This window comes from Zootoca vivipara, chromosome 12 (genome assembly GCF_963506605.1).
Source record: "Zootoca vivipara chromosome 12, rZooViv1.1, whole genome shotgun sequence".
Lineage (NCBI taxonomy): Eukaryota > Metazoa > Chordata > Lepidosauria > Squamata > Lacertidae > Zootoca > Zootoca vivipara.
The window spans coordinates 6,010,869-6,025,751 of NC_083287.1; the positions used below are offsets into that span (position 1 = coordinate 6,010,869).

Below are 14,883 nucleotides of genomic sequence, written 5' to 3' on the forward strand. Positions count from 1 at the left end.
ATCCCTATAAATCCTGGAATATGCTTATAATAGTGAATTATGGGAGCTTGTTACTTTAAGAAACTGATGATTTAGCAAGATGCCGTTCTTTTACCAGAACAGAAGGTCAGCTAACACGCAAATCACAAAGATGTAATTCATAAGCTAGAACACAAATTGTTACATGGTGCACGTAACACAGGTTCCCAACACGCATATTATCTCACAATGTAACATATTATTGAGAATCAAAGGCCTTGTTAGCAATCCTTGGCCTAGTTAGCAATGCTTATTGCGCATGGGTATTAGATTAGGTAATGACATACGTATTCAATATGAAATGAGATAATGATGAATATTAAAATATTAAATGATGTAATGCTTTATGTGATTGGTTAAATCAAAATCCTTTGTCTGAAATGTTATAAATTCCCGCCCGACCTTTGGGCGGGGTTGCAGTTTTGCGAAAAGATTAGATAAACACAATGGACTCCTAACTCCTCTTGTCTCTGAGTTTTATTGGCTAACTCAGAAGATAAGCCATTTTTTGGCTTACAACAGAACTGGGAATCAACGGATGTCCGTTTTCTTGTTTCTTGGTCTTGGCCAATCTCAAGGTTATTTCCCCATTGCTTCCTTCCAAGGCTATCTAAATTGCTTACCACACATTTCAAATGTTTGCCACTCCCAGTCAATCTTTTTCTCGGCCTTTTTTATGGAATGAACTTGATTATGGGGACGTTATGCCTATAAAAATGCACCCAGCATAACAGAAACGGGGGAAATGTTGTTGCCTTGGTGACTATATGGTGACCTTAAGAAAGAACACAACTGCTGTTTGAATAATAGCCTGGAGAGTAATCTAAATCAAATGATTTGCTGAGCTAAACTTAATGGCTTTTCTGTTAGGAGAAACTACACAAATGTGTGATTCAAGGATATAAAAGAGTGGCTTTTCTTCTGAACGATCACATTTAGCTATATTCCCTTGGCATTATGGAATTAGTGGAGACAATTTCTGCATCACAGAGAAGATAGTTCAGGCCTTTTCCTCCAGCAATAAATCTGTCTACAGAATAATGGTTTAACTTTTCATGGGAAGACCTTTAAAAGCCTCCTCCTAAGGTAGCGTTATGAGTTTGTGGGGGAGGAAGCAGGCAGCATGAGAGAGACCTTCTAACCACCCCTGGATCCAGCAAGTGATAAAATAAAAGCCAGGATAGCTTCCTGTTTTGAGATGATAGCCTGGGTGATGGGCCATTAAATGAAACAAAGGAAAGGGGCTCCGTGCGAGATGTCGAATGGTTGATGCCCCTCCCTCAATTCATAGATAGTTAGAAGGACAAAGCAGTGCAGGCCTTTTCCTCTGTTTGGGCTTCTTGAACACGCTTCTTGTGGCTTTCTGACTTGCCTCTTCCTTGCCCTCACTTATGTGGGGTGTCACCATCCTGTAACCTGTAAGTGCACGCAGGATAGCAGTCTACACGCCCATTTCCTCAAAAGTAAAGAGTCGCCAACCTCAGTGGGGCTTACTTCATTGCAAGTGGCTGGTTGGGCTTGTGGGCTGTTATGGTGACCTCACTGACGTGGGAGCAAGCCCCCTCTGAATCCATTGGCCCTTTACCTCAGAGTAAATGTGCATGGCTTGGAGCCCATGAGGTCTGGCATTTAGCCCTCCCGTTCCTCTTCTCCAGGAGGGGCCCGTCCCATTTCACTGCCTGAGACGAAACAGGAAGGAGCTGCCCCGCCATTGTTCCTCCACCGAACCCTCACTTACTGGAGTTGCGCAGCGGCAGCAGCTTCTGGCAAGATCTCACGAGACCTTGTGGAGCTCTCATGAGATCTTGCCAGAAGTTGCCACCAGGGCCTTTCTGGCAGTAGTGGAAAGGGTAGGTGGGTTATCCACAGAGGTCTTGCCCTTGCAGGATTCCACCGTTTGAGGTGGTTGGCCCAGTCCGTCCGCCTCATGGGCTGGACGGCCCTGCTCCTTTCTGCAGGACCAGGGCAGGTTCGATTCCAACCACTGAGAGTGGGGAAAGTGTTGTGTGCACTCTAGGTGTGTTTCCTGGCGGGGTTGAAGAGTGGAAAAGATAGAGGTGGGAAGGAGCTCAAGAGTGTTGAGTGGTGGGAGGGCCGTCCCTAACCTGGGCACTGGGGGCAAATCAGTCATCAGGGCAAAATGTCTCAGATGGAAGTAAAGCTGTCACAAGTTCTCTCTTATTTACAAGAAGTAGCTGGGTTTTTAGAGAAGTAGAAAGCTAGTTTTGTAACCCAGGAGTGTCAAAGGAAGGAGAATTCTGACAGGACTTGTTGCTGTTTCATGTAGGGGAGGTGGAGATTAATAGGACTTTAGCCTATATTTCAACTTAAGTATGAGAAATTGGCTCATATTGGGGCAGGAGAGTCCTTGAGATCGTGGGCTATGCCAGGGAGCAGAAATTTGTGATCTTTCCCATGTTGTTGGACACCAGTGCCCATCACCCCTGAGCATTGGCCATACTGGCTGGAGTTGATGGGAGATGGCGTCAAACAACATCTTGAAGTCCCCATGTTGTTTTGTTTCTGGGTAATAGAGAAAGTCTGATGGGAGCCTTCAGCCCATACCTACCAAGTTGCTGTCAGAGAAATAAGGGACCGGACCGGAAGTAGAAGACCGGAAGTAGCGCTGCCTCCATTTTGGAACTCGGCGGAGCATGCTCAGAAGCGACTTTTGATGCTGCTTTGCCCAGTTCCAAAATGGCTGCCGTGCCAGAAGTCGCACTGCAGCCATTTTGGAAGTGGGCAGAGCTGCATCAAAAGTCGCTTCTGAGCATGCTCCGCCCAGTTCCAAAATGGCCACCACGCCAGAATAAACCGGGGGGGGGGGAAATATCCGTTTTTTCAGCTGAGAACAGCTAGGAAAAACGGGGGTTTCCCAGGGAATACGGGAGACTTGGCAGCTATGCTTCAGCCTCAAAGGCTGAATTGAACCTCCAGCTACCATTTACTTACCTCTGTGGCAGGATAAACGTATCACATTCTCTTTGGATTGACAAGTGTTGCTTCTTGTCCCGATTCATTTCTTCTGACCCGCAGATCTGCCTGAGTTGATGTCACCGTGCCTCAGAATGAACAACAACGATGGTACAGACCCAGCCAAATCCGTTGAAAAATGAAAATGTTCATTCTTCTACTTGTCCTTGTGGCAACAGTGCAAGCCAGGAAGAATATGAGTGGAGAACCACAAGATGGTGTCCGACCAGGTGACAGCATGGTAGCCCTCCCGTGAAGCAGAGTGGGTGACCTGTCCCAAATGCCTTGCCATAGATACCCTCAAGCTAGCCTGCTTCCTTGGGTATGGCGGATGACGTAACTGAAATAGGATTCAACAGCCAGTCCAGTCAACCCAACTCCTGATGGGGGGGGGGAGTCACCATCTTGTCTCAGGAAGCAAAATGTCTTAGGCCGACTCTCCCCATGTCCCCTGAATTATAAACCATATTTCTTCTACACTCAGGGAAATCTTTGGAGACTCTTAATGCAAACGGAGGGAATGCCACTGTGTAGGAGCCAGAAATTCAAAGAGTATCACTTGTGAAAGTGGTCTTAAAAGTTACAGGATGAAATGCTTATCAACCGAGCACAGCTCTCCCTGTCAGGACCAGGCCAAGTCAGGGCCATGGACAGCAGGACCCATGGCTGTTCCTCACCCACCGGGGATCAGCTTGCCAAATGAAGTGGCAGCATTTTTAGGTGAGTTCCTTCCACTTATTTTTTTCCATTCTGATCCAATCTTGATGTTATGTTTTTTGGAATGTACACAGTGGTGATCTTCTGCCTGATCATGTGAACAAACTAATAAGCTGAAAAGATCCAGACTACCAGAGGCCCCAAAAGCACTGTGTTCAATGAGCTAATTATTGTTTTCTAATTTGATTTATTACCCGCCCCTCACCCTAAGGGTTACAGCCATTTAGAATATAACATTAAAAGCAGCTGAAAACCAATTACAATCACAAAAGGAGGATGGGTCTGACTTTTACAAAATTAAACAACAGGAACACAAGGAGGATGTAAATGCAGCTAACTTTAATTAAAAGTTTAATTACTCTTGGTCCCTTCCAACTTACAATTCTATGATCTGATGAAATAGGCATGATTCGGGAAACATTTGACATTGCCCCCCCCCCCCAAATAATATCAAAGATTATGAGTCCACACAGAAGAGTGAAGACTATACCTTTCGGTGCTCAAGCCCCCCAAAATTCAACCTCTCTAATTTTTGGTGAAACATTTGAGAACACAAGAGTCCGCTGGATCAGACCAGTGGCCTATCTAGCATCCTTCTCTCATAGTGGCCAACCAGATACTTTTGCTGGTAGGGGACATGAGCTGCAAACTGCAGGGCACCAGGCAGGCAAAAAAATACCGCTCTGTTGACTAGGGGAGGACAGGTGGCTAGGTGCTTGTCTAGTTAAAGGACAGGCAATGTGTTGCCCTCCAGATGTTGCTGAACTCCAACTCCCATTAGCCCCAGTGAACATGGTCAATGGCCAGACATGATAGGAGTTATAGTCTAGAAACATCTGGAGAACCATAGGCCCCCCTCCCTAGTTCACCACCCTGGTACCCTCTACCACAAGAGCATGCTGGGTGTGAGTTTTGGTCCAAAACTTCGGGAAGATGCCAGGTTCAGTGAGGCTGACTTAGAAACTTCAACTTGTTGGACAGTTCCAGGTGTTGATTTTGCACAGTGCTAATTCCGTTTTTGCTTACAGAAGACCCGACAACAGAGCAGCCACAATCCTGGGTAGCTCACTAAGCTAAGCCCCGGCCCCTGCCCATAAGTTCTTGGCATCGCCAGAGGTGTTTTTGATCAACAGGAATATAGGCAGATTAAACACCAGAGACTTAAAATGTTTTCATGTTGTTATTTTTCCGTCACTGATACATTTTTTATTTGCAATGAGGTTTTGTTCGTCTTAAATATAGGAATGGCTCTAAAATCTCTTGCTGTAATGCAGTTGCCACAACTGTTGTGCAAGATCCATTTAATGTAGTTAGATGCACATTTAGAGTTCTCCACAGTTTCTCCTTCATAGACTTCACAGCTTTGAAGGTAGCTTGTGCAACTAATCTTTCCTTCCACCTTCTGCCCCACCCCCCAAAAATGCCTCCAGAGTGTTGGGAAGGGGTCTTGAATAGCGTTGGAGGAGAAATTTGATTCAATGTGTATTTTTAAAAATCACTTTTTCCAAAACAATATGCAAACTGAAACACAGACCCCCTTTGAAATTCATACTTATCAGAATTTTGTGGTGCAGTTCTGCAACCAATCTTTACAAAAATGCATATATTAGGGGGAGGTTTGCATAGAGATGTAGATATTAGTGAAAACAGCATTTTTAAAAGCACCACATTTGGGGAAATTACTCGCAACAATGTGTACATTAATCAAAACCTCACCTAAATATATGTTTGGGGAAAATCTACAGTAAAATGCTTGTGAAATTTCATGAGAATCTAAAAAGACCAAACACAAGTCATTTCAAAATGTGAAGAACTGAATTAAGGATGGGTAAAATGAGAAAGGGACCCAGGTGGCGCTGTGGTTAAACCACTGAGCCTAGGGCTTGCTGATCAGAAGGTTGGCGGTTCGAATCCCTGTGACGGGGTGAGCTCCCGTTGCTCGGTCCCAGCTCCTGCCAACCTAGCAGTTCGAAAGCACGTCAAAATGCAAGTAGATAAATAGGAACTGCTACAGCGGGAAGGTAAACGGCGTTTCCATGTGCTGCTCTGGTTTGCCAGAAGCAGCTTTGTCATGCTGGCCACATGACCTGGAAGCTATACGCCGGCTCCCTCGGCCAATAACGCGAGATGAGCGCGCAACCCCAGAGTCGGTCACGACTGGACCTAATGGTCAGGGGTCCCTTTACCTTTTAAAATGAGAAACAGAGAGAACCAAAATGGACAGATCCTTCCTTTCCCAGTCCTGAGCAGAATGGACTCTCACACAAAACTGCAGTGGACCGAGAGAAGGAAACCTTGCATCAATACAGCTTGACACCATGCAGGTCCCCATTACTCAATTCTGCATGAGTGTGACACTGTTAAGGGATTCTGTGACTCTCTGGAGAGACTTCGCAGGGATACAGGGAGCATTAGGGAGCCAGGCTGGTGGTTGGCAGGCTAGACTGGGTTTACAATCTGCCTTCTGCTTACATAGCCGTTAGATGCAACCCAGGATGTATAAATTTTTATCCTGAGAATCTTTAAGTCATATATCTCTCACCTACCCAGCTGACCTTGTCGCCAAGACTTTCTTACATAAGAATGCAAAGTTTCAGCAGCATGAAAGTCCACTGATTTTTTGCCTTAGGGTTTTACATCCAGTTACCACGAACAAAAACAAATCGAGGCAGCTGATGGCAGTTACGCTCAAGCAGATTTCATTGACAGAATTCAGTCGCTTGTCATCTGCATGCTGAATGAAATAAATCCGGAAAAAGTGACTAGGGAGGAAGCAAAACATTAAGATCCCTATGAAGAACAAGCTTTTCAGCTGCGCCTGAAACTCTTGATGTAACCAAAGGGACCCTGAAAGGGTTTTCACCACCTTTCGAATCATGAACACTTGTAAGCCCAAGACGGTGCAAATTATTGCAACCATTACGGCAATTATAATGTAGTTGACTGCTTTCACTGGGTCACTGTGGAACTCCTGGTGAAATTCAAAACACGTTACATTTGCATAAACCCCCGTTTTCCCATACCAGCACAACATTACTGGCACCACAATAACAATGGCCAGAATCCACACAGCTATGCTGGTTGCCACAGCATGCAAATTCCTATAGAATTCCACTTTGTCTTTCCACTGAAAGAAGATGAGGCACCTGATGACCAAGAAAATCATATAGAACAGGAAAGTGAGGTACATGTGGAAGTGTATCATTCCGCTCACAACTTTGCAAAAGGGTGTGCCAAAGATCCATTCTTGGGTGGCGTAGTAATACAGGCGAAACGGCACAGTCACAAGGAAGAGGCTGTGGATTACCACTAAGTTTATGATTGCTGTTGTAGTCACGGATAATGCATTCATTTTCAGTAGCAAAAAGGACATTTTGATGACTCCACACACACCTCCGATAAACACCGTCGTGTATATTGTGATCAAGGCGATGTGAGCGGAATCTATTGAGTTGAAGCTCAGTTGAGGCTCTGGCGTTGAGCTTGGAAGGAACTCTTTCCGTCGATCCATGCTTCTAGAATCTTCTATTATCACAGCCTGTTTGGGAGTGGGGAAACAGAAGGAGAGAAAGAAACCAATTTCATTAAAGTTTCCAAGGCACATGTTGGAACTAGAATCTTTTGGACAAAGTACTAGAGATAACACTTTATGCTACCTGAGGTATGGTTGAACATGAAAGCAACCAGAACACAAACTGTGATCTTTTGACACTCACATGAAAAAAAGAATAATCCCTTTCTTCTGTTTAAATGCAGGCTTACTTGAGATAAGTCATGAAGAAATTTATCTCTATGCATGCTTCCTCATGGAAAGAACATCCCTCTGTGAGATGAAATTTTTGCATGACACTGATTCAATAAAATAAAGAGACCTCATCATGGGCATCAATGAATACATGAAGTTTTCAAAATGGGCAATTATTATTTTATGAATAGAGCTCACCCCATTACACACTCTGCTTAAGCTAGAATTTTGAAAGTTTTACCCTAAACACAGGGACGCGGGTGGCGCTGTGGGTTAAACCACAGAGCCTAGGGCTTGCCAATCAGAAGGTTGGCGGTTCGAATCCCCGTGACGGGGTGAGCTCCCATTGCTCGGTCCCTGCTCCTGCCAACCTAGCAGTTCGAAAGCACGTCAAAGTACAAGTAGATAAATAGGTACCGCTACAGCGGGAAGGTAAACGGCATTTCCGTGTGCTGCTCTGGTTCGCCAGAAGCGGCTTGTCATGCTGGCCACATGACCTGGAAGCTGTACGCCGGCCAATAATGCGAGATGAGCACCGCAACCCCAGAGTTGGCCAACCTTCTGATCAGCAAGCCCTATGCTCTGTGGTTTAACCCACATAAACCATTTATCCTAAAGACACCACAGCCTCTGCTGTGCCTCATTTCCAAAAGGAAATACAGACCCTGCGTGAGCGCCTAGAACCCATGGAATCTCGCACCTCTTGGAGATTGGGGTCGTGTACAACAATATCGTTCCAGACTAGGGTGCTCCCCCACCTTTGTTAAATAATAATCAGAACACCACAGGGCAGAAGCTGCCCACACCAGATGCCAGTGCAGATCAATGCTCTTTGGCAGTGCATCAGCAACTACCTAAGCAGCAAGAGATGTGATTTTTGTATTTAGCATCTCTGAATAGCACTGAAATAGTTACAGGTGCGTAGAAGGTGCTCAATTGTACTTATAGTTGGTTTATTAATAGCTTTGGGACTACCCCCCTTAATGGGGGTAGAAGAGTTAAGTGGTGCTTTAAAGCCTGCCAATGTATTTATCGAGAATAAAGCCTACTTTTTCAGACGCAAGCAGTGAAATCTCAGCTGGCAGGATATACATTAACTGTGCCTGCATTCAGGCGTTCCTCTTTAATCATGAGCTCCCAACAATTCTTTAAAATGAAAGCACAGATTTACAGGACTTTAATTGAATCAGAGAGGCCAGATCTTGCCCAACAATTCCTTGATAGTTACTAAGGTGAAAGTGATTGAAATGAACAGTGTGCTTCCCCCCCCCCTACAAAGGAAGTTAACAAGACTCTTGGCAGTGTGAGCACACATGCATTTTGGAGGCCTGTCACCATCCTGCCCTTTCGTATAAACTGGCATTCTAAATTGACACGGAGCCTTGACCGCAGAGACCCAGGGCAGACTGGATCATCTGTGCTTAATGCCAGCTCACATGATCTGGGGTTTTTTTTTTTGATAATTTCAGAAGGGAGGTTTATTTTTAACAGCTGCACATTTCTAACTAGTTGTCACGAGCCTAATATTATCTCTTCTGATTTTTGCTGGCTCATATCTATCAAATATTATTAGATTCTCACCAGACAATGCTTTTCATCAAGCATCTGGTTACAGCAGTTGGTGTTATCATGCTCTTATATATATAAGATTCTGATCTGATCATAATGACACAATCATTCAGGAAAGTGTGAATGGCAGGTATAAAAATTTGCTGTTGCTAAGGATACCATTAGAACACTTGCGGGGAACTAAGCAAGTCTGACTTTGCTTGCTCTTCCTTGACTATAAACCGTGTGTGTGTGTGTGTGTGTGTGTGTGTGTGTGTGTGTGAGAGAGAGAGAGAGAGAGAGAGAGAGAGAGAGAGAGAGAGAGAGAGAGAGAGAGAGAGGTGGGGTTCGCTGTGTACACATGACTAGTTTAATTCAATGCAGTTTATGGCTCTTTATCTCAATTTGGATGAAAGCTGGGGGGGGGACGCATCAAAACAATATTTTATAAGAAACAAAAGGATAGATATTAAAATATAGATATGAATTGTGGCTAATGCCTTGTGTGCACTGCTTCTCAAATCAATGGTGGGAACACACTGAATGCGGAGTCAAAGGGAGCATCTGAACAGCCAGAGAGAGTGTAGGACTATCCTTCCATTGGGTTGAATCCAGTCTTAGTTTGTTGAAATAAGTTCAAATTTAAATAAATGGGACTTTACTCATGACTAATGTTCTACATTAATTCCCACAGACCCTCCAAGTGTCCCTATTTTCCAGGGACGTGCCTAATTTAGAGAAGGCATCCTGATTTCTGATTTGATCTCGGAATGTCCCACTTTTCCGTAGGATGTCCCTTTTTTTCATTGGGGAAATGTTGGAGGGCATGGAGTTATCCGACCCCTGAGCCATCTGAAGGCAATCCTGTATAGGGAAGCTTTTTTAAAATGTTTAATGTTTTATTATGTTTTTTTATATGTTGGAAACCACCCAGTGTGGGGTACAAATAGTAAAATTATCATTATGGAATGAGATGTCCCCAGTGCTTTTTTCTGGTGGTGGTGGGGAACGCAGGGATATGCATACCCCTAAACATTTTGTGAATCTAAGTTTGGCCTCATTGAGGGGCAGTATTTCAATATGAGTATGGAAATGAGAGTACCCCTAAACATTTTTTAAGAAAAAAAAGCACTAGGCACAACACTGGTAAGCCATGATGTAATCTGCATCTTAATATTACTGTTTCAATTATACTTCATAAAAGGTAAAGGTACCCCTGACCATTAGGTCCAGTCATGGATGACTCTGGGGTTGCGGCGTTCATCTCACTCTATAGGCCGAGGGAGCCAGTGTTTGTCCGCAGACAGTTTCTGGGTCATGTTGCCAGCATGACTAAGCCGCTTCTGGTGAACCAGAGCAGCGCATGGAAACGCCGTTTACCTTCCCGCTGGAGTGGTACCTATTTATCTATTTGCACTTTGACGTGCTTTTGAACTGCTAGGTTGGCAGGAGCTGAGACTGAACAACGGGAGCTTGTTCCTGTTTCAATTATACTTCATAGTCAAATGCAAAATGTTCTCATTTTTTATTCTGTTGTATACTGGACACTCTTATTCTTTTGAACTGAAAGTGAAATACCATACAGAAATGGTTGAAAAATTCTTAGTGCAATCTTACACTGCTGAACTGGATTCAGTTTCAAGATACTAATTTAGCAAAGACTAGAGAAGTGACTAGAGACTAGCGACTAGCAAAGACTAGAGAAGAACGGGACCCAGGTGGCGCTGTGGGTTAAACCACTGAGCCTAGGGTTTGCTGATCAGAAGGTCGGCGGTTTGAATCCCTGTGACGGGGTGAGCTCCCGTTGCTTGGTCCCAGCTCCTGCCAACCTAGCAGTTCGAAAGCACGTCAAAATGCAAGTAGATAAATAGGAACCGCTACAGCGGGAAGGTAAACGGTGTTTCCATGTGCTGCTCTGGTTTGCCAGAAGCGGCTTTGTCATGCTGGCCACATGACCTGGAAGCTGTACGCTGGCTCCCTTGGCCAATAATGCGAGATGAGCGCGTAACCCCAGAGTCGGTCACGACTGGACCTATTGGTCAGGGGTCCCTTTACCTTTACCTTTAGAGAAGTCTTTATTTTCATCAGAGAAATGTTGGGTATGTTCCCATGGTATCTTAGACTGGACTCAACCCTGAAGAAGGAGTTTTGTTCTGAAAAACATGGAGACAACAATTATCTTCCTTAGAAAAGCACCAGAGCTTGCCTCCTCCTTGTCTGACTCATGGTGGTGCTTCTTCTCCTCTCCCTGCGCACAGACCCTCCCACTAGGCCACAAGGCGCTCTCGGTGGGACATGCACCTTCTCGCCTTACGGACTGTGCTCCTCAACTGGCATGCCCCAACACTGTGGCAGTTCTGCCGCTTGCCTGCATCATTTGCCAAGTGTTTTTTTTTGTACTTCTGCTGCTCTTAGGGCTCCCCTGGACAATGCTAATACATCTCTCTTGTTCTCGGTGGTGCTGTTTTAGCCACAATCCTGCTAGCGCTCACCACCTGAGTTCGCTAATAGGAGGAGGATTGTAAAACGTAAGGGGGTGGAAGGATTGCAGAACAGCAATTGCATTCTTTCTTTTTTATGGGCAAAAGTATTTAATTCTGGGGGGGGGGGAGGGCACAGCACTGAACAAGCACATCCAAGATCACTCCACTGACTTCTGAATCTTGAGACAATAGGATGTTTATGGCTAGGCTCGAGTATTTCCTGCATTCTGAAGCTGATTTTGTCAACAAGGGTGTGTATGGATGGGGAAAAAATCTGTATCTCTCTCAGTTCCCCTTTTTAGTAAAGCATTCTCAGCCCAGAATTCTCAGTGCATGCTATCTGCTGAACAGGAAGGGAGGTTTAAGTCCCGTTACCCTAGATAAAAGTCTGTGTTTGTGGGTTGGGTGAAGTCAAGGAAAATACCATTTATCTGTTAGATTACCCTACATAATCAATACAGCAGGTATGTAATATCCTTCACACAACCACCTGCCTGTTATTACAAGGATGGCAAAACTGGAAGCAAAAAAAAAAAGTTTATAAAAGTTAATGGGATGCCATGCATACTGTTTTATATCAAATATTCTTCTTAAACTGTGGTGCCCAGAATTGGACACAGTATGGTCTGGCTAAGGCAGAATAGAGTGGTACTATTACTTCCCTTGATCTGGACACTATACTTCTGTTGATGCAGCCTAGAAGAGCATTAGCTTTTTTTTTTTACTCATGTTGGTCCACCAAGACCGATAGATCCTTTTCACATGTGCTGCTAGTAAGCCAGGTGTCCCCATCCTATATTTGTGCATCTGGTTCTTCCTGCCTAAGTGCAGAACCTCTCATTTGTCCCTATTGAAATTCATTTTGTTGGCTTGCGCCCAGTTCTCCAATCTGTTGAGGCCATTTTGAATACTGATTCTGTCTTCTCCAGCATTAGCTACTCAAAGAGTACTCAATAATGAGTACTCTTTGGGTTCGGTCAACCACCTACAAATCCACCTAACCATTACCTCATTCAACCCACATTTTACCAGCTTCCTTGCGAGAATATCATGGGGGACTTTGGCAAAAGCCTTGCTGAAATCAAGATATACTATGTCCACAGCATTTCCCTGATCCACAAGTTTGTAATTCTATAAAAAGAAAGAAGAAATCAGATTGGTCTGACATGACTTATTTTTGAGAAACCCATGCTGGGTCTTAGTAATCACAATATCCTTTTCTAAATGCTCACAGACTGACTGTTGAATTACCTGTTCTAGGAACTTCCCTGGTATCAATGTCAAGCTCACTGGTTGGTTTTCTTTTTTCCCCTTTTGAAGATGGGGAAGACAACATTTGCTTGCCTCCAGTCCGTAGGGACCTCAGCTGTTCTCCAACAAATCTCAAAGATAATAGACAAAGGCTCTGAAATTACATCCACAAGCTCCTTTAGTACCCTTGGGTGCAGCTCATCAGGCCCTGGAGATCTGAATACATTTAAAATAGCTAGGTGTTCCCTTACTACCTCTTTTCCTATCTTGGGCTGCAGCTCCCTCCTTGCATCATTTATTCTGTTATCACCAGGTTGGGCATCGCTTTCCTTTTGGGTGAAGACAGAGGCAAAATAGGTGTTGAGAAGACCTGCCTTTTCAATGTCACCCAATAGCATTTCTCTCTGTTCCCCACGCAGAGGTCCTACCACTTGCTTGTTTTTCCTCTTACTTTGGACATAGTCGAAGAAACCTTTATTATTATTTCTAACCTCTCTTGCAAGCCTGAGCTCATTCTGAGCTTTAGCCAGCCTGACTTTCCCCCTGCAACTGTTGGCTACTTGTGTATTTTCCTCCTCTGTGATTTCCCCTTTCTTCCATTTCTTATACATGCCTTTCTTAACTCTCAGCTCATCTGCAACCTCCTTATGCAGCCACACCGGTTTCCTTAGATGCCTCCCGCTTTTCTTTCTTGTTGTATTGTCTGCATTTGGGCCTTCAATATTTCTCCTTTTAGAAACTCCCATCTTGGACTCCCTTCACATTGAGTATTTCTGACCATAGGAACGTACCCAGTAGCTCCTTCAGCTTTTTGAAATTGGCCTTCTTAAAGTCCAGAGTGCAGGTCCTGCTACACTCAGTTTTCCCTTGCCTCTGTATTCTGAAACCAAGGAGAACATGATCACTTCCTCCTAAGTTTCTGAGCACTTCTTGCACATTTTATGCTGAAACAAACATACTACCCCCCCCCGGCCCCCGGTTGTTGTTTTTATATCTGAGAAAGCAAGCTACACTGTCCTTGTTTAATATATTTGCAAGTGCTTACCTGGTTCTCATAATTCTGAAAAAATCCGGCTTTGTTAAGGAAAGTGAAAAATTATCCGGCAAATGAAAGCTCAAGTGCTGTGACCAAGTGCTCTTGTTGCTGCTGTATCTAAACTGTTAGAAGAACCACAAAACCACAAAGCGCTTACGCCCACAGTGTGGGTCTGATCTTACAGTCTGTTGATAAAAATGTCCACTTGAATGTTTCATATTTGCAAAAACACTCCAAGACACCACCAAAACCCAGGTGACCTGGACAAACACTGTGCATTCAGAGTGCCTATAGTCTTATAAGACTAGCAAGCAGGGATGTTCAGCAAATATTATATTATTATGCATTACTTTTATTTATTTTGTATTTATACCCCACCTTTTCTTCAAAGGAGAAAAAGGTGCACGTTTCTCCCCCTCCTCATGTAATCATAGCTGCCAAGTCTCCCGTATTCCCCGGGAAACCCCCGTTTTTTCCAGCTGTCCCCAGCCGAAAAAAAGGGATTTTTTTGTTTTTCCCCGGTTTATTCTGGCGCGGCGGCCATTTTGGAACTGGGCGGAGCATGCTCAGAAGCGACTTTTGATGCTGCTCTGCCCAGTTCCAAAATGGCTGCAGCGCGACTTCTGGTGCGGTGGCCATATTGGAACTGGGCACAGCAGCATCCAAAGTCACTTCTGAGCATGCTCCGCCCAGTTCCAAAATGGCGGCAGCGCTACTTCCGGTATGCTACTTCCGGTCCGGTCCCTTATTTTTCAGAGAGGAACTTGGCACGTATGTGTAATCCCTGCAACAACCCTGTGAGGTAGGATAGGCTAAGAGACAACCCAGTGAGCTTCCTGGCTGAGTGGGGTTTTGCACCCTGCTTGCTCAGGCCCTCGTCTCACACTAACCCAGTCATACCCACTGGCTGAATAATATTACAATATTGCATCAAGGGCTTGTCTGCACCAGAGCAAAATCTGGACCCTCATCCCAATATTGTCCAGGACCTTCCCCCTTTAAATGCATTTTTTTAAAAATTAAAAAAGTTCCTGACTGTTTCACTTTCCAAAGATTAAAAAAAACACCTCACATTTAAAGGGGAGAAAGATGCAGGCCAGCACTGAGATGGG

General features: G+C 44.5%; 1 protein-coding gene across 2 annotated transcripts; it reads right to left on the bottom strand.

Annotated features, from left to right (window-relative positions):
- Window positions 1-5,744: 5,744 nt before the first annotated feature.
- On the bottom strand, window positions 5,745-13,882 carry GPR141 (G protein-coupled receptor 141). 2 transcript variants are annotated; one of them, XM_035129731.2, is made up of 3 exons: window positions 13,781-13,882; window positions 12,736-12,889; window positions 5,745-7,246 (listed from the first exon to the last, which is right to left on the bottom strand). In XM_035129731.2, the coding sequence occupies exon 3, from the start codon at window positions 7,217-7,219 to the stop codon at window positions 6,302-6,304; it is 918 nt and encodes a 305-aa protein (XP_034985622.1). In that variant the 5' UTR covers window positions 7,220-7,246; window positions 12,736-12,889; window positions 13,781-13,882; the 3' UTR covers window positions 5,745-6,301. The 2 variants fall into 2 exon arrangements, with proteins under 2 accessions (XP_034985622.1, XP_034985621.1); XM_035129730.2 differs by lacking the exon at window positions 12,736-12,889 and having other exon boundaries at window positions 13,781-13,878.
- Between the last annotated feature and the right edge of the window lie 1,001 nt (window positions 13,883-14,883).